This window comes from Garra rufa, chromosome 23, assembly GCF_049309525.1.
Source record: "Garra rufa chromosome 23, GarRuf1.0, whole genome shotgun sequence".
Taxonomy (NCBI): Eukaryota; Metazoa; Chordata; class Actinopteri; order Cypriniformes; family Cyprinidae; genus Garra; species Garra rufa.
The window spans coordinates 33,253,898-33,280,916 of NC_133383.1; the positions used below are offsets into that span (position 1 = coordinate 33,253,898).

Consider the following 27,019-nt stretch of genomic DNA (forward strand, 5'->3'; position numbering starts at 1 on the left):
CTTTTACTGTAGTATGGCTTTCAGGTACTTTATACACCACTGGATCGAAGTCACTTAGGATAAAAGCATCTGTCAAATGCATAAATATAAATAAGTGAGTTATGTTAGTGCACTGAGGATCTGGAATATGGCCTTATTTACATTTAGCCTCTTCATATTGTGAAACCAAGTGCAAACGCCTTCCCAGATGTTTTTAAGAAAGACTCAAGTCAGCCTTGAGGGTCCTTGGGGTCCACTAGAGGGCCTCAGCTAACTTTCTAGAGGTCTGCAGGATGACAGAAGTATGTATAATTAAAAATAGGTTAACGATTTAATTTAATTCAAAACCTATTTTAATTATTGGTTTGAATATCCATTGCTGGAGGGGTCAAGAAATCAAACTGAATCACTGAAATGAAGAGACAAAAGGTCTTGCAAATGATTTCCACTTTTGTTCAATTAAATCAATAGTTTTTCAATAATAAAATAATTTAAAAGTATAGTAGCCCCAGCTGTTGAGGATAAGGGCACAATAATTAACATGATAGCGAATAATGATAATTGTACATTTGTTGACTTGATATTGTTAGATAATAATAGTTAATTAACTTAGGTGTCAATCTTAGAATAAATAGAGATAATAAAAGATAATTAGAGATCGTGTCATATCATATATCATATATACTGTTGAGCTATATTAAATTATAATGGGATATCCTTCTAAGCTTTTAGAATCTTTACTTAATTTCTGTATTTTAAAACATTTTAATAAAAATAAATATAACTGTATGAATGTTGCTAAAGTGATGGTTTTGAACAAGATATTATTCAAAACATTACTTTATCTATTTAAGTATTTGAATAAGTACTTGAGTGCCTTTTTTCTTATTCTGGTGAGCCTTTTACCCCAATTACCACCTCATATATTTATATATATTTCTTAAGCAAACCACTTTTATGATTTATTTTCCCACATAATGCACAATGACAAAAATATGATTTACTGAATTTACATTTTTTTAAGGTAAGTGGTTGCAACCAATTTGTTTTAGCTACATTTAATTAAGCAAATTTAGTTTACTAACTTTCAACATTTTTTTATTTAAATACATCTAAAATAAATTGATTGCAACCACTTACCTTAAAGAAAATCATAAGTTTTTTCAGTGATGCATCAGTGTTCAATAAAACATATACATAAGTATATGTCTTAAGTAGCATGGGTATATTAGGCTTGTAGCAATAGCCAAAATACATTGTACAGTCGTGGCCAAAAGTTTTGAGAATGACACAAATATTAGTTTTCACACAGTTTGCTGCTAAACTGCTTTTAGATCTTTGTTTCAGTTGTTTCTGTGATGTACTGAAATATAATTACAAGCACTTCATACGTTTCAAAGGCTTTTATCGACAATTACATGACATTTGTCAGTATTTGCAGTGATGGTCCTTCTTTTTCAGGACCTCTGCAATTGGACTGGGCATGCTCTCAATCAACTTCTGGGCCAAATCCTGACTGATAGCAACCCATTCTTTCATAATCACTTCTTGGAGTTTGACAGAATTAGTGGGTTTTTGTTTGTCCACCCGCCTCTTGAGGATTGACCACAAGTTCTCAATGGGATGAAGATCTGGGGAGTTTCCAGGCCATGGACCCAAAATCTCAACGTTTTGGTCCCCGAGCCACTTAGTTATCACTTTTGCCTTATGGCACGGTGCTCCATCGTGCTGGAAAATGCATTGTTCTTCACCAAACTGTTGTTGGATTGTTGGAAGAAGTTGCTGTTGGAGGGTGTTTTGGTACCATTCTTTATTCATGGCTGTGTTTTTGGGCAAAATTGTGAGTGAGCCCACTCCCTTGGATGAGAAGCAACCCCACACATGAATGGTCTCAGGATGCTTTACTGTTGGCATGACACAGGACTGATGGTAGCGCTCACCTTTTCTTCTCCGGACAAGCCTTTTTCCAGATGCCCCAAACAATCGGAAAGAGGCTTCATCGGAGAATATGACTTTGCCCCAGTCCTCAGCAGTCCATTCGCCATACTTTTTTGCAGAAGATCAATCTGTCCCTGATGTTTTTTTTTGGAGAGAAGTGGCTTCTTTGCTGCCCTTCTTGACACCAGGCCATCTTCCAAAAGTCTTGGCCTCACTGTGTGTTCAGATGCGCTCACACCTGCCTGCTGCCATTCCTGAGCAAGCTCTGCACTGGTGGCACTCCGATCCCGCAGCTCAATCCTCTTTAGGAGACCATCCTGGCGCTTGCTGGACTTTCTTGGACGCCCTGAAGCCTTCTTAACAACACAGTTGTAAGTTTACATCTCGCAATTCTGACTGAGATGCTGACTTCTGACTATTTTGTAGTAAGTAAGGAATATGCTTGGGAAAATGTATCGGAGTAAAAGTATACATTTTAATCAGGAAATGTAGTGGAGTAAAAGTAAAAGTAGGCTGAAAAATAACGAAGTATTATTACTTTGTTACATTACACCACTGGGTGTGCCTTTAGCCCCACTATCTAGGGGGCATAAAAGTCAGTAATCTTGGTGTGATTTGGAGTCAGACCTTAGTTTCAGTGGTCATGTGACATGTCAAAGCAATAACTTTATCTTATCATCTCTAACTTATCATCTTGATCAATATTGCAAGAGTTAGATGTTTCCAGTCAAGACTTAGAGAAACCAGGCTACTGCAATATATTTTTTCCTTGCACTATTTTTTTAAGATGGTAAGTTAAAAGTTATTGCTTTGACATGACTACTGAAAGCTCTGGGTCTAATATCAGACCATTCCTGACTTGATCTTTATGATCTGAATGGTCAGAAATACAAATGGTTCACTCAAAACAAGGTCTGCTTTGAGCTATTATTCCACCTGCACTGAATCCAGCTTCCAGATCAGATCAGATGTGCTCCACCAGTTGCTGTATTCAAATCTTAATTTGGGTGTTTTTAATCTTAAAGAGAAACTACATTTGTTTCCACTTATTTCTGATGCATCTTTCGCTGCTAATGTCAATCTTGTTGTAAGTAGTGTGTCAACAAAAAATGATTTCTAAATTAGTCTTGTGCAGAATGTAAGAAATTAAACTTAAATAAACTGATTGTTGAATGATGTGCTGCAATATAACACTTCTGACTTTATAAGGGCTTCCTTAAAGGAACATTAGCAAAAACCAAATGAAATGTAGGACAAATGATGTGACTGGCGTGATTTGTGAATGGCAATAGTGTGCAGAGGCCTTGCACGTAATGTGACCCTATAATCACTTCTGTCTGTCTTTCCATGTTTTTTTTTCGTCATCATTTTAATATTCAAGATGCAAATAGAGTTTGACAGGCATGACAGTAAGAATCTGCATAATTCTGCATTAGTCTTGCAATATCAGCAAGACTATAATAAGAAGTTTCTATTAGGACCACTACACTGAAAAAATAAAAAAAACAATAAGTAAATTTACTTCATTTAGTAAATTCAATGAATCATTTTTTTCAGTGATGCATCAATGTTCAATAAACACACACACACATATATATATATATATATATGTGTGTGTGTGTGTGTGTGTGTGTGTGTGTGTGAGCCTGGACCACAAAACCAGTCCTAAGTAGCACGGGTATATTTGTAGCAATAGCCAAAAATACATTGTATGGGTCAAAATTATTGAAAATCATTAGACTATCAAGTAAAGATCATGTTCCATGAAGAGATTTAGTAAATTTCCTACCATAAATACATCACAACTTAATTTTTGATTAGTAATATGCATTGCTAAGAACTTCATTTGGACAACTTTAAAGACAATTTTCTCAGTATTTAGATTTTTTTGCACCTTCAGATTCCAGATTTTCTAATAGTTGTTTATCAGCCGAATATCGTCTTATCCTAACAATACATCAATGGAAAGCTTATTCATTCGGCTTTCAGATATCTCTTTTTTTTTTTTTAAATTGACCCCTATGACTGGTTTTGTGGTCCAGGGTCACATATATTTTCTGCAATCCTACAATATCGTAATTGAAAAATACACATGTTCCTTAAGGGTCATAAAAGTCAGTAATCTTGGTGTGATTTGGAGTCAGATCCTAGTTTCAGTAGTAACTCTAGCAAGACTATAATAAAAAGTTTCTGTTAGGACCACTACACTGAAAAAAAAAAACTATAAGTAAAGTTATTTCATTTTATTTACTGCAAGTTTTTGCATGCATATTGTTTAAGTATAATTGAAGTATGAAATTAAGTATAATCTACTTGACTCTTCTGTAGGTATATTGTGTAATAATACCGGTGGAAAATGTAAAGCTGTGATTTTCTAGGCCGATAAGATTAGGAACTACACTCCCATTCCGGCGTAATAGTCAAGGAAGTTTGCTGCCGTAATATGGACACAGCAGGCGCAGTAATATCACGCAGGACATGTGCAAATATTATTATTAGCTTCCGAAGGGCAGTGCTAAATGAAAAATATAATATTTAGGCAAAATAAGAAAAATGTGCACATCTTCATTCTGTTAAAATATTTTCACTCCCCGGCTTTTAATGCATTGTTTTCTTCTGGATCATCACGAGTGTTTGAACCTTCTGTAATAGTTGCATATGAGTCCCTCAGTTGTCCTCAGTGTGAAAAGATGGATCTCAAAATCATACAGTCATTGTTGGAAAGGGTTCAAATACACAACAATGCTGAAAAACCAAAGAATTTGTGGGACCTGAAGGATTTTTCTGAAGAACAGCTGGCAGTTTAACTGTTCAGGACAAACAAGAGACTCATGATGAACAACTATCACTAAACAAACAAAAACACAGCTGTGAATCATTCAGGTAACAACACAGTATTCTGTATGTAAGCTTCTGAACAAGGTAATTTTTATTAATTCAACTATTATTTTCTCTTGTGGACTGTATGTAAATGTTGGTGTGAAATATATTATTCGGGTCAGTACTAAATAAAAAGTAACATGCATTTTGTATGATCCCTCTTATTTTGGTAAAATAATTAACATTTTGCAGATTCAGCAAGATGTACATAAACTTTTGACAAACTACCGGTTTTACTGTAGCATTATTACACTCTTTTTGTCTAAAAATTAAAGTGTAAGGTGCTCTTAAAAGTCTGTCATATTAATAACCAACTGCAGATAACCAAATACAAAAAAAAAAAAAAATGTCAAGATTGCTGTTGTTTTTTATTGCTAAATAAGAAAATGTAAAGTAATCAAATATATGAACACTATAATTACAAAACAAAAAAAACAAATCAATAAATAGACCAGTGGTAATGTAACAAAGTAATAATACTTTGTTACAGTACTTAAGTATTTTTATTTTTATTTTATTTTTCAGCCTACTTTTACTTTTACTCCACTACATTTCCTAATTAAAATGTATACTTTTACTCTGATATATTTCCTGAAGCATATTCGTTATTCACTACAAAATAGTCTGAAGTCAGGATCTCAGTCAGAATTGCGAGATGTAAACTCGTAACTGTGAGAAAAAAGTTTTTTTTAATTATTAATTGTACAAAACTATATGAAAAAAATATCTCACAAAAGTATTGCGTTCTATCTAGAAAGTGTTTGCTCACAAAAATACAAAGTTTATGAACTCATAATAGTAAGAATTGTGAATTTCATCTCGCAATTATTTTTTCTGAGATAAATGTCAGAATTGCGAAATCAAATTTACAATTCTGGCATTTTTTCTCGCAAATGCGAGTTTGTATCTCGCAATTCTGACTTCTTTTCAGGAAATTCTGGCTTTTTTCCCCCAAACTGCGTGATAAAATAACTCAATTCTGACTTTTTTCTCCGAATTGGGTGATATAAACTTGCAACTGTGAGAAATAAAGTCAGAATTGCGAGATATAAACTCAGAATTATGACTTTTTTTTCTCAGAAATTGATGAAATGAACTCGCAAATGTTAGAAATAATTTTCCTCACAAATGCAAGTTTGGATCTCTCAATTCTGTTTTCTCGCAATTGCGAGTTTGTATCTCACAAATCTGACTTTTTGTCTCTGAATTGGGTGATATAAACATGCAACTGTGAGAAATGACGTCAGAAATGCGAGATATAAACTCAGAATTATGACTTTTTTCTCAGAAATTGATGATATAAACTTGCAATTGTGAGAAATAATTGCAATTCTGTTTTCTAGTTTGTATCTCACAAATCTGACTTTTTTCCTCACAAATGCAAGTTTGTATCTCCCAATTGTGACTTATTTTCTCTGAATTGGGTGATATAAATAAAGAACTGCGAAAAATTAAACTCAGAATTATGACTTTTTTCTCTCAGAAATTGATGATTTAAACTCGCAATTGTGATAAATAATTTCCCTCACAATTCTGTTTTCTAGTTTGTATCTCACAAATCTGACTTTTTTTCCTCACAAATGCAAGTTTGAATCTCACAAATCTGACCTTTTTCTCTGAATTGGGTGATATAAACTCACACTTGTGAGAAATAGTCAGAATTTCAATATAAACTGATCATTCAGACGCTTTTTCTCAGAAATGGATGATAAAAGCTCGCATTTACTTGTACTTGTACTTTTACTTTCAATAGTTGAGTACATTTAGGATTAAAAAAATACTTTTTGTACTTAAGTACAATAAATATCACATACTTTAAGACTTTTACTGCAGTAATATTCTAAATGGTGACTTCAACTTCTACCAGAGTCTTTTTCTAGTAAGATATCTGTACTTTTACTTAAGTATGACTTTCAGGTACTTTATACACCACAGATACAGACAAAGAATGGGCTACTTGGGCGTATTAGATGAAAGCTTTGCTTACTTTACATAAAACATACATATAATTTGTTTAGAGAAGCATCTTCACGGCAAAGGGGTTTACTACGGCTGTGTAGGGCTGAGAATCGATTCCAAAAAGAATCGATTCCGAGGCATTGGGAATCGAGAGTCGATTCCAACGTTTGGAATCGACCCCATTAAGGGGAATCGACTCCTCGTTCAGAGCCGTTTTCATTTCAGCAAAACTTATAAATAAGTGCGTGCCTCTTAAACGGAAGGCTGCATATCTCGGTCACCAATGAAAACGAGTCATTTCTAAACTTTAATGACGCATGCAATTTGCCTCTTGCTCGCTAATAGTTATTATAAGTCTGATTCGTTTCCACAAAAAAATCGTTTGGATAGATTATTTAAATTAACCAGTTAGAAAAACGATTCCGAAGTTTTTTTTATGGGGGAACTGGCTCCTGTTGTCCACAATTTTGAGCGCTGCACGACAGAATAGATCATGACGTGATCGAGGGCCTTGATATTATTTACATCTTAAATAAATGATATTTCTAACCGTTCTATCAGCAAATGAGAGAAAACGCAGAGAGCGCATCTGACTGACAGCTACGCCACGAGGTCTCTGTATGTTGTTGTTGTTAAAGTTCTGTTTATTTTGTTTCAGTGTTTGCTAATTTTGTCATTTTAGACATGTCATGTCCAATCGATTCTAGAACCAGGAATCGGAATCTATTCCAAAATTTCGGCATCGAGCAGCCCTACGGCTGGGTTCCTCAGAATCAAAATATTGATTGTGCTGTTTAGCGGGAGTGCGGCCGTGGTGACGTCACAGCCCGGGGTTTCTCTCTCTGTGCTCGAGAGCGTCATGGCGGAGGCCGGCTGGTGTAGGATTTACAGCTGAAATATGCCTGCTATCGCATCTGTTTTCCCGGCACATGGAATACAAAAAACTGCTTAGAGTCTAAACCCGAGGCACTCTCGACCGTGGAGGGGAAAACTCAGAAACTCACCTCTCAGAATAAAGTATAAGACTGTTTCAGTGGAGTTCTCGAGCGACAGCGGCTATCGGCAGAAAGAGCCCGAAAGCAGCGCAGGGGCAGACAGGTAACAGATAAAAACACCTTCAATATGACTGCACTCTTGTGTACAACGGCACTGACCTCGCTGAGAAACCAATCCTGGATGGGTATTCAATGGTAGATGTCTTGTGTGCTCTTCGCGATGGTGTTTTGTCAGTTTTAAGGGCTAATGAAAACAAACTGAGCGGCGGATCTACAGAAGCGCAGTGCGGGAATCAACAACAGCATGATGACCAGACAATATTACACTAAAAACAGACCAAATTCAGTCGGAACCTCTGATAATCAGACAAACCCGACAAGTTTATTAGTATAACTGATTGTTTTGAGTGCTTAAGACGAGCCAGATCAATTCAGAGCAGAATGTCCCATAAAAATCTAACTCAAATTGAGTGAGGCTGCTCATTTAGCTTAGCACGCGAGGTAAATGGATAAACAAACAAATAATATGTTAAACCGGAAGGATTCTCGAGAAATATGGTTTGAAGATTACTATATTGTTAATCTAATGTAGATTATGTGTTAGTGCACTCCAATAGCGGGACTGTGTTAGCGACCGGTAGCCAAACAGCTAACACACGCTTCTCTCTTAACGTTAGCTGTGGGTTAGCATGCTAAGCTAAGTTAGCCTGTCCGGCTACAACAGAAAGAGACTGATGAAAGATTTGAAATGTACCGCCAATCCAGTGCTATTAGTGGGGCGAACGATCAAAACATAGTCTTGAAATGTGGTGTTATGGTGTGAAACATCATTTGAAGACTGGGTACGCTTAAAGATAAGTTTTTGTAAACACTCCGGGATGTAATGGTGACCCCGCGACATTGCTCGTCTGTGCCCGAGCATGGCGCTGCTTCAGGTCGACGCTGAGTTTAGGAAAGTCCGCGGCTTTTTAGGCCTGAACCCTAGAGGCCTTTGCGGTCAATATCTCACTGATTACTCTCATTCATTAAGCTGTGCTAAATATTTTGCTTTACATAAGAGTTCTGTACGATTCATGTTTATTGTACGTGGGATCCAAACCTCTGGTTTGCCGCTGAAGTAAATTTAGCCAGTTATATCGTTTATTGGTGTGATGTTTTGAGGGGAAGTAGAGAAGTAATCCTCTCTAAGAAACAGTTTACTTCACTATTGAAGAATAAACTAATAAAACACCGTGTATATGCAAACAAATGCTTTTCCAACACACATATGCATTCCTGCGACTGTGGATGCAATGACAAACAACACAGATGTTTTTTTAAATAGTGTAATATTTCTGAATATCAGCTGTTTTGTTGTTTCAGCAGTAATGTTTTGTCTACACCTCAGTTTCTCAGACTTTCAGACTTCTTTACACTGTTGTCTTAGACATTAGGCAGAAATGTTTACTGTCAGACATAAGTCACTTTGATTAAAACTATTTCATTTCTAATCACAACTTTTTCTTTTTTAGGTGAGCTGCTCTGAAGTGGCGCGCACAGACTGCAAGGATCTCATCAGGGACTAATCTTTAATATTTGTTTGCGATGGATGGACGCAGTGAGGATGAAAGTGTAAGCAACAGCAGTGGAGAGTCCAGGTAATCAGAGTGCTTTAAAAACATATTAAAGTAATAGTTTGCCTAGAAACGAAAATTGTGACGTTTACTCTGAGTCATCTTGTTGTAACCCATTTTATATTTTTCTGTGAAAGAGATGATTTTAGCTAGAATATCTAAGCTTCATTTTCCATACTGAAAAACTGAATGTTTAGTCATACTGTCCGGCTTCAGAAAAAACTTAAGTGCAGACAGTTTAAAAATTATGATCAAATCCAATTATGTTTGATGTACCACTTGCATCTTGATGTTGACAGGATGTTTGACAGCAGACGTTTTACATCAGAGCATTCTAACCTCCTCAAGCTGTTTGTTCACACATACTATCAACATGATGCTTTTTGGGATTTAAAGGGTTGATTTGTATGTCACAATAATTGTTACTTTAGTTAGCAGTAGCTCTGAGTCTGTTCCTCTGTTTACATGTTTTAATGTATAAACAATAATAAAGAAAAAAACATATGTTTGGAACTTCATAGGGAGTAAATTATGAGAGAAACATTTTGGGGTAAATTGTAAATCCTATGTTTGTTTGTTTTTTGACTCATCCGTTTGATCCATCTACATGTTTGTGTGTCTCAGTAATTCAGATGATGAGTCTGGGTCAGGATCCGGTTCTGGCTCGGGCTCCAGTTCAAGCAGTAGCAGTTCAAGCAGTAGCCAATCAGGGAGCAGTGACTCAGGAAGCGGCTCGGATTCTGGAAGCCAATCGGACTCAGACTCTGAGAAATCCAAGGAAAAGAATGATCAAGACAACAAACTCGACGGAGCAGCGGTAAGCTTCATAAAGCTTTTGTGTAAATTTATCAGTGCTAATTTAACGCTTTAAAGTCCACATGAATTCAAAATTGACCTCGTTGTTAGACATCCTGCCAAATATTGTTCTCCAAACAGTGTACAAAGTGAAACCAATATAAATGTAGTACGGAGGCTGTACATTACACTATACACGCACTATACAGGGTTTGCAATATAAACATCACGTTATAGAACAGTGAGAGTTAAAAGAAAGTGACAGATTAAATTATAGATGAAGGTAAAGAAAAACAAAGACACAAATTAAATGTTAAGAGTAGTTCACTTTCAAAAAATTTTTTTTACAGATAATGTACTCACCCCCTTTTTATCCAAGATGTTCATGTCTTCCTTTCTTCAGTCGTAAAAAAAAAAATGTTTTTAGAGGCAAACATTACAGGATTTATCTTCATATAATGGACGTCTATGGTGCCCCTGAGTTTGAACTTCCAAAATTCAGCTCTAAACCAGAGGTCTCAAACTCAATTCCTGGAGGGCTGCAGCTCTGTAGAGTTTAGCTCCAACCAACTCCAACTCACACCTGCTTGGAAGTTTCTAGTAATCCTGAAGACCTCGATTAGCTGGATCAGGTGTGTTTGATTAGGGTTGGAGCTAAACTGCGCAGAGCTGTGGCCCTCCAGGAATTGAGTTTGAGACCAGTGCTCTAAATGATCACAGCCGAGGAAAGAAAGGTCTCATCTAGCGAAACGATTGGTTATTTTCTTTCTTTTTTTTATATTTTATTTTATTGAATTTTTCAGTTTTAAACACAGCACACACACAAAACACACAATTCTGTCTCGGACAAAAGTCACACTATGAATCTATAAACAGTGCAACAGTAACGATATAGCATTACAGATTTAAAGGGAGAGAGAGAAAAAAAAGGAGAACCTAGAAGCTGTAAAATGACCAGTTAGAGTGCCAAAAAAGAGATAATTTTTGACAATTTAAGTCTCAGAGGAAGTGCTCAAGAAATAAACCCCCAAATGCTGGAAAATTTTTCAATGGAGTAAGTTCTCAAAAATCTCAGTCTTTCTATCTGTATAACCAAAATCATATCTGTAATCCACATTTGGAACGAAGGGGTAAAGGTGACTTCCAGTTCTTGAGCAAAAGTCTCTTAGCCACAGTCATACCCAAAGTTAAAAACTGCTGGAGTGCCTCTGGAAGGATAGAAGTGTATTGTGAGAAACCAAGAATAGCAAGTTCTGCATCAGGTGGTAACGGACTATTATAAGCTTTAGGATACCAGTCAAATATACTTGACCAAAATGTATGCAACAGAGGACAAATCCATAAAGCATGAGAAGTTGTGTCTTCTGTCACTTTGCACCTATCACACATAGGCGACACAGAGGGAAAAATTTGATGCAGCTTGGCTTTAGTGTAATGCAAGCGATGGACAACCTTAAATTGGATCAGTTGATGTCTACTATTAACTGAACAGGTCCTTATCACCTCTAAACATTTACGATTGGCTATTTTCTAAAAATAAATTACAATTTATATACTTTTTAACCTCAAATGCTCGTCTTGTCTACACTGTAAAAAATTTGCTGTAATTCTGCAGCTGGTTGCCAGTAACTTACTGTAGATTTTTAATTTATGTTATTTACTGGCAACAGTTTGTTCAAAGTTAAATGAACATTGAACATTAACAAGTCTTTGTCTTTACAGAATAAAACTATAAAATAACAACCTACTGCAAAGCATTCTGGGAACCAGAAACCTTCATCAACCTTTTTCTGTTTTTTTCCTTCAGATTTTGGTTCCCAGAATGCTTTGCATGAGGCTATTATTTTAGTTTTATTCTGTAAAGATAAACACTTGTTAATGTTTAATGTTCAATTAACTTTGAACAAACTGTTGCCAGTAAATAGCATAAATTTAAATCTACAGTAAGTTACTGGCAACCAGCTGCCAGTAATACTGTAATTTCTACAGATTTTGTTTACAGTGTAGCTCTGTGTACTCTGTGTAGAGATTAAAAGTATATAAAGTGTTTTTAGGAAATAACCCATCGTTTTACTAGATAAGACCCTTCTTCCTTGTTTGGGATCGTTTAGAGCCCTTTGAAGCTGCATTTTGAAGTTCAAATGGGGGCACCATAGAAGTCCATTATATGGAGAGAAATCCTGAAATCTTTCCTTAAAAAACATAATGTCTTTACAACTGAAGAAAGAAAGACATGAACATCTTGGATGACAAGGGGGTACATTATCTGTAAAGTTCTGTTCTGAAAGTGAGCTACTCCTTTAACTGAAAAGAGGTAGAATGTTCTACAGGAACATTCATTAATGGCATTTCTTTATCCTGTTAAAATAAGAAACTTTTTATGTTTATATACAATCACATGTTATCCCATTTCTTGTGTTGCATGTAGAATTGTAAAGCAATTTCAGTAACGAATTTCAGAATTTTCTGAATTATTGCACTTCGCTCATTCGATATAGCTACATTTCTGCCAAAGCACCTGATATGTCAACATGCATTAAATAAACATTACATTTACATAATACATAGGATGCAGTTACCTTGCAAACATGCTTACCTTGCAGACAAAAATTGTGCACTTTGAAGCATGTAACAGACTATATATCTATTTAAATAAACTGCCACTTCATGCAATTTAAGGGCACTAACCATATTGTGCTTTTGATTTTAGTTTTCGTGACAGATGCTTGCTTTGCCAAAGCAATGGCACAAAACACACTGTTAAGAGGCGTTTTAGGTTGTTATGAGAAGTGTCAAATGTTTTCGGTTTGTTGTGAAACTGGCGGGACAGATTAGACCATAGCAGGCGCCAGAGTATAACTAATGGGAAACTCTAAGTAGGCACTTCACACGATTTTGTAACAGAGCCTTTGTGTCTAAGTGTTTAAAAATGTCCCTGTTATAACTCCTCGTAGTTTTGGAAGTCCAATCCCAGTATCCTGACAGTGCAAAGGTCAGCCATGCTCAGGAAACAACAGCTTCAACAGCAGCAGCTCCAGCAGCAGAGCTCCTCAAACACTGGCTCAGACGAGGTACTGCTTGCTCTTACTGTGAAAATGAATTCCATAACGATGATCACAGATTTGCAAGGTTTATAAGTCTGTGTTATGCTCTTACCTGCAGGACTCTTCCAGTAGTGATGAGTCAGATGATGAGTCAAAGAGCAGGAGTAAAGGGTGAGTGAATATTTGTTTGGTTTGGAAACCATCTGCTTTGGTACATCGCATGAGATTACGCTCTCGTTCTGCATTTAGCATTTACTCCGGTGTTCTGTGTGTAGGTCTGGTTCTGACTCTGACTCGGGCTCTGGATCAGGAAGTGGCTCGTCTGACTCTTCAGCAGCGGAGGAAGTGAACAGTGACGAGTCAGTGTCAGACTATGAGCCCAGTCATAAAGTCAAGAGCAGGAAACCTTCAAACAAGTACAGTTTTACATCTTAGTCTTAGTTTACTTATGCAAGATATTTTTCATAATTCTTCCATTGTTTAGCGTTTTTTTTTTTTTTTTTTTTTTCCAAAGTCAATATTAAATCATAATTCACTTTTCTATTAATACTTTCTTTAATTAAAAAAACACACATTTGTGACCCTGGACCACAAAACCAGTCTTTTGGCTATTTGTAGCAATAGCCAAAAATACATTGTATGGGTCAAAATTATAGATTTTTCTTTTATGCCAAAAATCATTAGGAAATTAAGTAAAGATCATGTTCCATGAAGATATTTTGTAAAATTCCTACTGTAAATATGTCAAAATGTAATTTTTTATTAGTAATATGCATTAACTTAATTTGGAGAACTTTAAAGGTGATTTTCTCAGTATTTTGATTTTTTTGCACCCTTAGATTCCAGATTTTCAAATAGATGTATCTCGGCCAAATATTGTCCTATCCTAACAAACTATATAACAATAGAAAGCTTATTTATTGAGCTTTCATATGATGTATACATCTCAGTTTTGTGAAATTTAACCTTATGACTGTCACCTTTTTGCCGATTCTCACAAAATTCGGCACACTGCAGAATTTTGGTTTGATATTTTGATGGGTAAATACTAATTGTCAACAATTGTTTTGTTTTTTGTTTTTTTACTTAGTCATAAAAGTTTTTAGTTTTTTTAGCATCCAAAAAATCCACATTATGCAGTTCCTTTTTTAAATATCTGAATTTACTTTACCTTTTCAGGAGGATTTTGATTTGTTACATTTTTCAAAGGTCAATTAAGATTTTGAGTTTGAGTATTTCGTTTTATTTAGCATGAAAATCCACATTATGCAGTTCCTTTTCAAAATATCTAAATTTACTTAATCTTTTTAGAATGATTTTGATTTGTTAAATTTTTTCAAAGGTCAATTGAGTAATGATGAGTAATTGATTTTAATACCTACTTAACCTCCTTTTTTTAATAGAACTTTTTTCCTTTTTTTTTTTTACCTGCATATTTTCTGCGCATACTTGTGACAAAAGCATAGTGCACTTGGGCAGTGGAATTATTTAAGGGGGCACATACCAAATTTTTGTCATTGCAAGAGTTCACTTTACCTTGACCCTAATGACTGGTGCCTGTGGCTATTTTTATTTTTCTGTTACTGAACTAGTCTCTGCTCATCTCTCAGGTCCAATGCCAGGAATGGAAGGAATAACAAAGCTCCCAAGAAGAAGCCCTCCCACTCCTCCTCAGATGAAGAGGACGATTATAAAAAAGCTCTAGCGGGACCTCGGCGGCAGGCCACAGTCAACGTGAGCTACAAAGAAGATGAGGAACTGAAGACTGATTCAGATGACCTGGTGGAGGTGTGTGGAGAGGACGTCCCACCACCAGAGGAAGACGAGTTTGAGACACTGGAGAGAGTTATGGAAATTAGGATTGGCCGGAAAGGAGGTGAGAAAAAAGAAAGAAATAGTGCACAAAACATAGCATTGTGCAAATTTTTGCACTTGACAGCTATTCGGCTGTTCAGTCTGTCTCTCTCAAGGCAGAGCAAGATGTGCCAAAACTGTCAGCTTGGGAGAATAATGTAGAAGACATTATATCTTAAGGTGTTGTCTTGTTCTTTAATAGCAACGGGGGCCGTAACCACAGTGTATGCAGTAGAGGCAGATGGAGACCCCAACGCCAACTTTGACCCCAACAGACATCCAGGAGAGGTGCAATACTTGATGAAATGGAAGAACTGGTCCCACATTCACAACACCTGGGAGACTGAGGAGACACTCAAACAACAGAACGTGAAGGGCATGAAGAAGCTGGACAACTTTAAGAAAAAAGAACAGGAGAAAAAGAAATGGTATGAATCCTAAAAGATACCCACCAGTAATTTCCTAGAGTCAACATGCCTTTAGATCCTAATCTTTTTTTGCAATGCTGCCCATAGGCTTAAAGCTGCCTCACCTGAGGATGTGGAGTACTTCAACTGTCAGCAGGAACTCATGGATGACTTGCATTCGCAATATCAGCTTGTGGAAAGAATTATTGGTAAGGGGATCCTGCCTTCCATTGTCTTTGTTTCATTCAGTTGTTGGAAGCGTTTATTTACCTTCACTGTTGTTTGGATCTCGCAGGACATTCAAATCAGAAGTCTGCCGCAGGTTATCCAGATTACCTTTGTAAATGGCAAGGGCTGCCGTACTCCGAGTGCAGTTGGGAAGACGGTGCTCTTATTGCCAGGAAGTTTCAAAAGTGCATTGATGAATACATGAGTCGGAATCAGTGCAAAACCATTCCCTACAGAGACTGCAAGGTAACAGCTCTGTAGTCAGCACCATGAATGGACATCTAAGCAAATGAAACCGGTTGTGTTCCAACCAATTAAATGTTTGATTTTCTGTAGGTTTTAAAGCAGAGGCCACGGTTTGTACCCATGAAGAAGCAGCCTCACTATATTGGTGCGGATGGATTGGAGCTGAGAGACTATCAGTTGGAGGGTCTGAACTGGATGGCCCATTCTTGGTGCAAGTATGTCAGCTTGGTTTCATTTATAGAGCATCCATATTAGGGCTGTGCAATCAATCGAAATTCAGTTTCGATTTTGATTTCGCCTTCAAATGATCATGAAAATACAGTAATTGAGAGGAAACCATTATTGCACCCTGTCCGCCTCCAGTGGTGCACTTTCGCTCCTCCATAAAAGGTTAATTTCACATGCAAATCAGCAAAATCATGACTTTCATAAAATGGGACGTGCTTGATTTATAAATGTTTCTTTGTGTTTTAAAAAGCGAGCAGAACACGGACATGTAAAGTTATCTTTTAGCTCAAGGTGCGCACCTAAATGGTCAAATACACGCTAGAATATTTCAAATAAGGCGCTTGGTGATTATTCATGCAAACCCTTGTCAGTCTTAAATGATCATAAACCATTGAGAATGAAAATACCTGTGTAAAAGTATATTGGATCTGTGTGGCTCTTAAAGCAGCAACAAATAATATTCTTTCTGCCGTCTCTGTGCTTAATATTAATAAAACGTAAAAATGCAAAAAAATCACTCAATGCTTTTGACTTTTGTAGTTTTAATAAGAAACGAAGCATGTTTAATTTGCACAAAGAAGACCCTGTTTTATTTTACATTCAAATAATTACATTTAATTTATGTAGTAGGCTGTTAGACTACTTTAGACTTGCATACAGTCCACAATTTTTTTTTTTTTTTCTGTTGTATTGCTATCTTTAAATGAATCAGTAATATAAAGTTTTGGACCCTGTCATAATCATGTTAAATAATGGTGATTACAATGTTGATCAAAATAATCGTGATTATGATTTTTGCCATGACCAAGCAGCCCTAATCCATATAATTTCGTCATCTTCATCACTCATATTCTTCTGCTTTCCCAGAGGAAACAGTTGTATCCTGGCAGATGAGATGGGTCTGGGCAAAACCATCCAGACTATCAGCTTCCTCAATTACTTGTTCCATGAGCACCAGCTTTATGGGCCTTTCCTTCTGGTGGTGCCTCTGTCTACCCTCACGTCCTGGCAGAGGGAGATCCAGCTCTGGGCTCCTCAGATTAATGTTGTGGTGTACCTGGGAGACATCAACAGCAGGAACATGGTATGATTTTAAATAATGCTGATCCTAGATTTCTTGTGCACAGAAGTGTAACACCAATCTGTTTTTTTCTTTTTAGATCCGGACACATGAATGGATGCATCCGCAGACCAAACGACTGAAGTTCAACGTTCTGCTTACTACATATGAAATTCTCCTGAAGGATAAGGTACGGCTTGAGCCAAAAGCTGAGTTTAAAGGATTAGTTCATTTCCAGGACAAAAATTTACAGATAATGTACTCACCCCCTTGTCATCCAAGATGTTCATGTCGTAAAAAAATTTTAGGGTTTCTCTCCAAATAGTGGACTTCTATGGTGCCCTCAAGTTTGAACTCCCAAAATGGAGTTTAAACAGCTTTAAAGGGCTCTAAACAATCCCAGCTGAGGAAGAAGGATCTTATCTAGTGAAACAATCGGTTATTTTTGCAATAAATTGACAATTTATATATTTTTTTAACCTCCAATGCTTGTCTTGTCTTGTCTCTGTGATGCACATGTAGGACGATTTTGAAGTTAAAGACAAAAACAAGATGGGAGTTTTTGGACATATCCTAACTGTATTGACCCGGATCACACAGATTACACATGCGCATCGCAGAGCTAGACAAGACGAGCGTTTGAGGTTAAACAGTATATAAATTGTCAATTTGTTTCGAAAATAACTGATCGTTTCACTGGATAAGAACCTTTTTCCTCGGCTGGGGTTGTTTAGAGCCCTTTAAACTGCGTTTTGGAGAAATCCTGAAATGTTTTCCTCAAACTATTTCTTCACATCTGAAGAAACAAAGACACGGACATCTTGGATGACAAGGGGGCGAGTGAACTAATTCTTTAATAATATCTATGTAAAAGAGAAAAGACTGTGTAGTTTACCAGAACAGAGAGCTCATAGTTGTATTTTCTCTTGCAGTCATTTTTAGGAAATGTAAGCTGGGCGTTTATTGGTGTAGACGAGGCCCATCGGCTGAAGAACGACGACTCTCTCCTCTACAAGACTATGATTGAGTTCAAGTCCAACCACAGACTCCTGATCACTGGCACACCCCTCCAGAACTCACTCAAAGAGCTCTGGTCTCTGCTACATTTTATTATGCCTGAAAAGTAGGTGTACTCGTGTTGTTTCAGTTCAGTATGTAGCCACAGGCTTTATTGTAGCAGTACTAACATATGCAAGTGAACTTTCATGTGGTATTTTGGTAGCTTTTGTAACGCTTTGTGGTTTGTTGACAACCGTCAAAGCTGAGTACCCTAGAGAGAAGAGTTAACCATGTTCCTGTCTTAGTTTATTACAATGGTATAGTCAGATGTCACTGAATGAAGGGCTGATGTAAGCTGGCATGTTGGTAGATTTCACTCTTGGGAGCTGTTTGAAGAAGAACATGGCAAAGGCAGAGACTCTGGATACACCAGCCTTCATAAGGAGCTGGAGCCCTTCCTGCTGCGCAGAGTGAAGAAGGATGTGGAGAAATCACTGCCTGCCAAGGTAGAGCAGATCCTCAGGGTGGAGATGAGCGCTGTGCAAAAACAGTACTACAAGTAAGAGAACCTGCAACATTTAGAGTAATGTAATGAGTACAATAGAAAGACTGCACAAACATTTTTACAAGATGTGTTCATTCTAACATGTAAAGAAAAATCCACTCATGTCAAATTTTACAATTAAATCCATTTTTTAGGTGGATATTGACAAGAAACTATAAAGCCCTGAGTAAAGGCACTAAAGGAAGCAGGTCAGGCTTCCTCAACGTCATGATGGAGTTGAAGAAATGCTGTAACCACTGCTACCTCATTAAATCGCCTGAGGACAACGAGTTCTACAACAGACAAGAAGGCCTACAGGTGTGTTAATCAATCAATTAATTATATGTATGTATGCATGTATGTTTATATTTATTTATTTAGTTTTTTTTTTTTTCTAGGGCAGTCAAATGATTAATTGCATCTAAAAAATAGTTTGTTTATATCATGTGAGTGTGCTGTACATTTAGGTATATATAAATACACGTGTGTGTGTGTGTGTATATATTTAAAAAATGTGTATATATACTGTACCATAGCCATAGAAATTATGGCTATGATTTTCAGGAATGGAATTTTGCGAAAAACAGGTTTAAAGTGAGACAGGTTTTACTTTCGCTTCACGGGTTTTACAAGACCTGTCTGGCAAGTCATGAGCGCTATGCAGCATCATTACACAAACAGACTAACGTATGTTTACTGTTGTTTATCATGGGCATAGTCTCTGAACTTTTGATCACCCCTTGTAAGTTTAAATGGCACAAATAATGTACCTTGTAGTTGTAGTTTACATTTTGTAAAGATAGCACAGCGCAACTGTTTGAGCACTGTTTATATAACAAACTGTCATCAGACTCCTCCTCTTTAGTGACTTTATCTGATTCTTCATCTCTGGATGTGAAATATTCCATTATAGCATAGTTTAGGGAACTGACATCACCGGTATTGAGCAGAATGAGGAATGAGAAGAGTAAGATTGTTTAAATATATATATATATATATATATATATATATATACACACACACACACACACTTTTATTTTGGATGTGATTAATCGCTTGACAGCCCTAATATTTTCACAGCAAAAAAAAAAAAAAATTCTACAAATGGTCTCACATGGTTTGGATAAAATATAAACATGCAAAAGATGTGATTTATTGCTTAATTCGTTGTCTCACACCTTAAGCACTATATCTTTTTTTTTTTTTTTTCTCAAATTCTAAATTTTTTACATTATCAGCTGTCCAAAGCCCCTAAAGTGACCATTTGAGCTACCATGAGGTCTATATGTTAACGTCTATATTAAAAAAAGTTAGTGCTTTTCTGTGCACAAATAAAATGTTTTTTTGTGCATTTGCGAAATTGTCACTTTAAGGCTGTGTTTCTGGCGGTCCATTGGTTCAAATACTGGAGGTCCAAAAATTTCAAGATGGCATAGGATGACATGAAAGTATTTGAAAAAATAAATTAATATATTTAAAGAAAAAAATCAGACTCTAATCCAAATTATAATTTCTCACTAACTGTCACTAATCAAGATCCCAGAAAAACCAATGTGGCAGAATATTAATAAATGTATTAGGAAAAACTTGCGCTTTAGGGGGTTCAGTTAAAGGGCAAGTAGACATGTGCCGGTATTCGGTAATGCAATAAATCGCGGTAATGAATATGCACGATATTGTTATCGTGGGCACTTCAAAATACCGTGAAAAATAATAGATCAGAATTTATATTTATAGAACGCGCATTAGCTTATTTTCCGTCAACCGCTTAAACAAACACGGTGTATATGCTGCGCGAAACACGTGCGCACTCTGAATGTAAACAATCCCCACATGTAGAAGCACTGTGTGCATGCGGCGCAGTGCGCACTCTAGTCTAATGTAAACAATCCTCACATGGAGAAGAAGCATGGCGGAAGGAGGAACACTGCCGACGATTTATCCCCCTTCTAAAAGCAGGGCTGCCAACTCTACGCATTCACCGCGAGACTCACGCAATTTACACTTCTCACACACTCTCACGCCACGCATCCATTTTCTCACACAGAGAAAAATCACGGAGCAAAGAGAACATGGAGACCGACAGACTACTAGAACAGAGCAGGTTACTTTTGATATTAAAAAAATTCTCAGCTCTCAGGTTCTGTCCATTTTATTCCGAAATTCAGACAATAAATACCGTTTTGGTGCTTGTAAATGTGACGTGACCGATCGCTGTAGCGCTTCAGTTCAAGTAAACCGATCATCTGTTACTTTTTATTTAAAGATACAGTACAACTTACCGAAAGATATGCCTACATAATTTCGATCAGTGTTTTTCAACCACGGAAAAAGGTCAATAAAACTGCAGGTGAACAATTATGTCACAGAACGTTACATTTACCTTAGTTGACTAGAAAAAAAATAGCTATAGAGAGGAGTATTTTGCTAAATATATGCACTATATTACATTTGTATTATATTTTTACTTGTCATAATTGTTATTATAATGAAAGCCAAATTGTATTTAATTTAATTTGTTAATTTTTAACCTTTAATAATACCAGCTAACAGGGCTCTCTGTCTGTTTACAGCATTATGTGAGATATATATTTTTTTTCTTGAGAAAAATTTATATGTTGGCTATCTACTGTAGCCTACCTAATTTTTATCCAAAGAGTCAATATTGAATCAAGATTGAAATCAAATCCCAAGAATTGAAATCATGAAAATTGTGTAAAATTCTGTTTAGTTACCAAATGTTTTGACAATCGCAATTACACCTATTGTAATGCAAGTTGTTTTTTTAATGCAAGTTGTTCCCTCCCCCACCACCACCACCACTCCATCCATTTCTCCTGAGCAATTAAAATATTGTGATAATACCGTATACCGTGATAAAAGCTCAATCAATTAATCGCAGCATGAAACTTTGATACCGGCACATGCCTAAGGGCAAGTAAGGATCTTGTTGGAGGAGAAGCTCATCCTGCATATAACCACAGACTGAACTGAAATATTTTCTGCAGCACCTTATTCGCAGCAGTGGGAAGCTGATTCTTCTGGATAAACTGCTGGTTCGGCTGAAGGAACGAGGGCACCGTGTGCTTATCTTCTCCCAGATGGTTCGGATGCTGGACATCCTAGCTGAGTACCTGAAGTACCGGCAGTTCTTATTCCAGGTGATGGCGCGACTCACTCACTGCAAGTAATCAGAAGTTAAATGCATTGTTTGTGACTCAGGTGTGACTTATGGGTGTATTTGTTTTTATAGAGACTGGACGGGTCCATTAAGGGTGAGATGAGGAAGCAGGCATTAGATCATTTCAATGCAGAGGGCTCTGAGGTTTGTGTGAAATCACTGGTTTTTATTTGTTACGGTGTTGATTGCATTATCATTGCGATGCATTGTGAGGTCACTGTTTGATTTGATTAAATTATTTTGCAGCATATTTGTGACCCTGGACCACAAAACCAGTCTTAAGTCGCTGGGGTATATTTGTAGCAATAGCCAAAAATACATTGTATGGGTCAAAAATCAAAAATTTTCTTTTATGCCAAAAATCATTAAGAAATTAAGTAAAGTTCATGTTCCATGAAGATTTTTTGTAAAATTCCTACTGTAAACATATCAAAATGTAATTTTTGATTTGTAATATGCATTGTTAAGAACCTAATTTGGACAACTTTAAAGGTGATTTTCTCAGTCTTTTTGATTTTTTTGTATCCTCAGATTTCTGATTTCAAATAGCTGTATCTCGGCCAAATATTGTCCTATCCTAACAAACCATACATCAATGGAAAGCTTATTTATTGAGCTCTCATATGATATATAAATCTCAGTTTTGTCAAATTTAACCTTATGACTGGTTTTGTGGTCCAGGGTCACATTTATTAAAATAATACATTAGGATTTAGCCTCACAGTCTGTCATTGAATGGCAAATAATTAAGTTTAACTGCTGAATGTTTGCAATTGTCTCTTTGCAGGATTTCTGCTTCCTGTTGTCCACGCGAGCAGGTGGTCTGGGCATCAACCTGGCCTCTGCGGATACAGTGGTCATTTTTGACTCTGACTGGAACCCTCAGAATGACCTGCAGGCCCAGGCTAGAGCTCACAGGATTGGTCAGAAAAAACAGGTCAGCCTCTACATTAACTCCACATACTACAAGCAGTGAAACCATCATATGTTACATAAGTAATATATTAGTAAAAAGAATAAACTATTGCACTTCAAATACCAATATATGGCAATTATGGACAGTCTTTTGACTGACTGAATTGACTTACTCATCACATGTTGACATCACGTCACCACTTCTGAGTGTATAATAATAATAATAGTAGTGAAATGAATATTATTAGTAGTACTAGTGAAAAATCATTATTCTACGGCTTGTCTTATTAAAACCAGATGATTTATTTTTTTTCTTGAATTGTTCAAATATTGTTTTGTGGAAATTCAATTGTGCACTGCAACTTTTTAAATGCTTAAAGGTGCACTATAAAACGAATAATACATCGTAACTTGTTTATTTGCATGAATTAATCTATAGAGACAGAGAGAGATGCATTATAATCTGAAAACAATCCAACGCTCTCCATTGACTTTGGACTGCGGGAAGCTGCCTCCTTGTGATTTTTGACTCGTAACAAAAAACAGAACAATGTCTAAAAGCTGCTATGTGACAAGGTGTACAGTTAACAAGCTAAAAAACACAGAACTACGTTTTTATAAGCTGTTGACCTAAAAAAACAAGCGTTTAAGGACACAAAAGTAGAGCGCAATGTGTCATTACTCTAAGATCTATGTCTGATGGAGGGAAATTTAACGGCGACAGTAAACATTGATTATTTTTAACCATGTCAAAGGATTATTTCACCACCCTATGTAAACCTGAAAGAAGGATATATACTGAGAAACGACATTTTGTCGATCTATGTCAGTGCTCCTTTTCCTTACCTTCCTTTTGTTGGAAAAATTATCCAGCTGAATGGCCCGATGTGAAATACCCTGACATCTACAACTACAAATTTGCATCCTTAAACACTAGTTTTTTGGATCAACAGCTTATAAAAATGTAGTTCTGTGTTTTTTTTAGATTGTTTACTGTACACCTTGTCACATAGCAGCTTTTAGACATTGTTCTGTTTTTTTTGTTCTAAGTCAAAAAAAATGACGGAGTCCACTTCCCGCAATACAAAGTCAATGGAGAGCGTTGGATGGTTTCCTCCCCCCTCTGTCTCTATAGATTTATCCTTTTATATTTAATCTAGTCCATTACTGTAAAAGTTTGTTACATCTTCTCTTTCAGGTGAATATATACCGTCTGGTGACGAAGGGCTCGGTTGAGGAGGACATTATTGAGAGAGCCAAGAAAAAAATGGTGTTGGACCATCTCGTGATTCAGAGGATGGACACCACTGGAAAGACCGTCCTTGACACGGGGGCTGCTCCTTCCAGGTACAGCTACCTATCTTGACCTTTTTTATAATTCATAATTTTTGTATTATTGAAACTTCTATAATCACAAAATTGATTGTGGTTGATTAATGTAATATATATTTTTCAGCCAAAAAAAAATCTGTTATGTTTATAGTGAGTACATATAAATAATAATGGGTTATTATTGTTTGATTCGTCTGTAGTTCCACTCCATTCAACAAGGAGGAACTGTCAGCCATCCTGAAGTTTGGTGCTGAAGAACTTTTTAAAGAGCCAGAAGGAGAGGAGCAGGAACCTCAGGTCTGTGGGGTTTAACACTAGGGGTGGGCGATGTACTGTGCAGGTGGTCTTAAAAGCAGTGCTGTCTGTGTTAGTGTTAATCAACAAAAGAGAGAAAATCTTACTGCTTTTGACTGAATCACTTCTGTAAATTTAGGAATAAATCTACATTTAATTTACACACGATATTGAAATTGGTGGCAAGAAATATGATTTTGAAATGGTTTGATTTTGATATCATTTGATATTATGCACAAATGCAGGGCTCTACGCCTACTTTCCTTGTGCTCCTAAAATAATTTAGGAGGACAGTCAAAATTTTAGGAGCACTTTCTAAACAATAATCAAAATATCTTATTAAAAAGTTAGCCTTCCCATTACGAGGTGATATTTGACTCCTTAAAGTGATTTACAGGGGAATTTAGTTTAACTTTTTTACCTTTTCATATGTTTAATGAGGCTCAGAGGTGGCATGAGTTCAATCAAATTCATAAATTCATATTGAGATTGATGTTTTAAATATAAAATTTTGAATACAGAAATATGAAAAGATCTGCCAGCAGGTGGCGACAAGACACTGATTTAATTACTGAATCATATCATTCATTTGATTAATTTGAGCGGATGGTTCATTCAGTAATAAAGCAAGTGACTGTGTTTATGAATGGGAAATTGAATCATTTCACTAGATTCATTTAAAAACACACGTTCATTCATAAACGAAACACAGCTGTGTTTGAGTGGCGATGCGCAGCGGCTCAGTTGTGACTTGTTTTAGACTACTTTTCATGAGGAAACCAGCAAAGCCAAGCAATAGTGTTATAGTCAGACAATGTAAGTCACTTAATATTAACTACTTGTTTATTTAACTGCTGTATTAAATCAATCTTATTTACAAACTCCCTTATAAATGATTAAAAGCTGTCACTCATCTTAGTTTGCGATATCACAAAGCTCTATTATAATCAACGCAGCTCTCTACTGTACTATCAATCTCTTAATTACACTCTCTATACTTTGTTTATGGAAGGATTTGTGAGATCTGTCTGTGATGCATTACTCAATGTTGCAAAAACACTTAGAAACCTTTGAAGCTCTCCTTATAACACAAATATTCTGATCGGGTCAGTCGCACATGGTGCTCCTAAATATTTTTTCATGCAAATGCAAATGCGAATGAAATGGTCGCACCTTAGAGCCCTGAAATGACTGTATACCGAATATTGCCCACCCCTATTTAACACAAGCATGCTTGTCAGTGTATCGTCATGGACTTCTATGCAGCAACTTATGTTTTGACATGTTTGTTGATCTGATAGGAGATGGATATTGACGAAATCCTGAAGAGAGCAGAGACCAGAGAGAACGATCCTGGACCGTCGACTGTAGGAGAAGAGCTCCTCTCACAATTTAAGGTATACACTTTAAACCTCACTGCAAATACTTCTGACATCAGTAATCTTTCACATCTGTGGAGGATCTACTCCAGAGGCTGTCAGTCACAAGATTAACACAATTAAACAATGCTTGCTTCATCTTGCAGGTGGCAAATTTCTCCATGATGGATGAAGAGGAAATTGACATGGACACCGAGAGGGATGGTAGGAATTGGGATGACATTATCCCAGAGGAGCAGCGGAGGAGACTCGAGGAAGAGGAGAGACAAAAAGAGCTAGCAGAGATCTATTTACTGCCCCGCATGAGGAAATGTGCAAAACAGGTTAGCCAGTTATACATGTCAAATGCTTGGGTTACATCATGAACTAAATTCATTATATAAAATTAGTTGATTGTTCTGCTTGTCTATAAAAGATAAATGAGACAAACTAACATGCACACCTAATTCTTTGTACTGTTTTCATGTCCTTTTTTTGTGATGACAGATCAACTTTAATGGAAACGAGGGCAGACGTAGCCGGAACAGACGATACTCTGGTTCAGACAGCGATTCTGTCTCTGACAGAAAGAGGCCCAAGAAACGAGGAAGACCTCGAACTATTCCAAGAGAGAACATTAAAGGTTTCACAGATGCTGAGATACGCAGGTAAAGCTGTGCTCAGTTTAGCAAATTCAACACTAGAGGTGAAAATCTCTGAAAAAAGCATGTTTAACTTTTGAATATTCTAGTGAGATTTCACTGTGAAATGTGTTATTTTTTTTCTTCAGACAAAATATATATACATATATAAGTAACCTTAATATGTTTTAAGACAGTAATTCAAGATTATACTTTAAAACTGAGACACTGCACCTGTCAAGATAGAGATTTTGGGCTTTTTGGTGTTTCATAAAGTGTTTTTTTCAGACTAGTGGAAAGAAAACATCCAAAAGACACAGTGAAGTCTTTATTTCATAGCACTTTATCTATTTGTGTCAATAGATACAATAACAATGCGTATTTTTAAAGGCAGTTTTCTTTAAATATTTTTTTCCTCTACACTGAGCCATAAATCCCCACTTCAGTAGCATTTACACACACCAAACTTTACATTTTTATTCCAGTCTATATCCTGAAGGTTTTTACAGAGGGATTTGTTCATATAATT

General features: G+C 36.4%; 1 protein-coding gene across 1 annotated transcript in view; it reads left to right on the forward strand.

Annotated features, from left to right (window-relative positions):
• The first annotated feature begins 7,629 nt into the window (after positions 1-7,629).
• Positions 7,630-27,019, forward strand: part of chd1 (chromodomain helicase DNA binding protein 1) — a 36,996-nt gene continuing 17,606 nt past the window's right edge. Inside the window, exons 1-24 of the mRNA XM_073829762.1 lie at positions 7,630-7,854; positions 9,263-9,388; positions 9,989-10,181; positions 13,114-13,230; positions 13,322-13,374; positions 13,479-13,619; positions 14,814-15,079; positions 15,260-15,485; positions 15,573-15,673; positions 15,760-15,938; positions 16,029-16,153; positions 17,034-17,250; positions 17,327-17,416; positions 18,159-18,349; positions 18,596-18,784; positions 18,925-19,087; positions 21,778-21,930; positions 22,023-22,094; positions 22,738-22,887; positions 24,064-24,212; positions 24,398-24,494; positions 25,793-25,888; positions 26,017-26,193; positions 26,357-26,517. Coding sequence (XP_073685863.1) covers positions 9,336-9,388; positions 9,989-10,181; positions 13,114-13,230; positions 13,322-13,374; positions 13,479-13,619; positions 14,814-15,079; positions 15,260-15,485; positions 15,573-15,673; positions 15,760-15,938; positions 16,029-16,153; positions 17,034-17,250; positions 17,327-17,416; positions 18,159-18,349; positions 18,596-18,784; positions 18,925-19,087; positions 21,778-21,930; positions 22,023-22,094; positions 22,738-22,887; positions 24,064-24,212; positions 24,398-24,494; positions 25,793-25,888; positions 26,017-26,193; positions 26,357-26,517 — 3,359 coding nt within the window. The 5' untranslated portion in view covers positions 7,630-7,854; positions 9,263-9,335. The remainder of the gene's footprint in view (positions 7,855-9,262; positions 9,389-9,988; positions 10,182-13,113; positions 13,231-13,321; positions 13,375-13,478; positions 13,620-14,813; positions 15,080-15,259; positions 15,486-15,572; positions 15,674-15,759; positions 15,939-16,028; positions 16,154-17,033; positions 17,251-17,326; positions 17,417-18,158; positions 18,350-18,595; positions 18,785-18,924; positions 19,088-21,777; positions 21,931-22,022; positions 22,095-22,737; positions 22,888-24,063; positions 24,213-24,397; positions 24,495-25,792; positions 25,889-26,016; positions 26,194-26,356; positions 26,518-27,019) is intronic.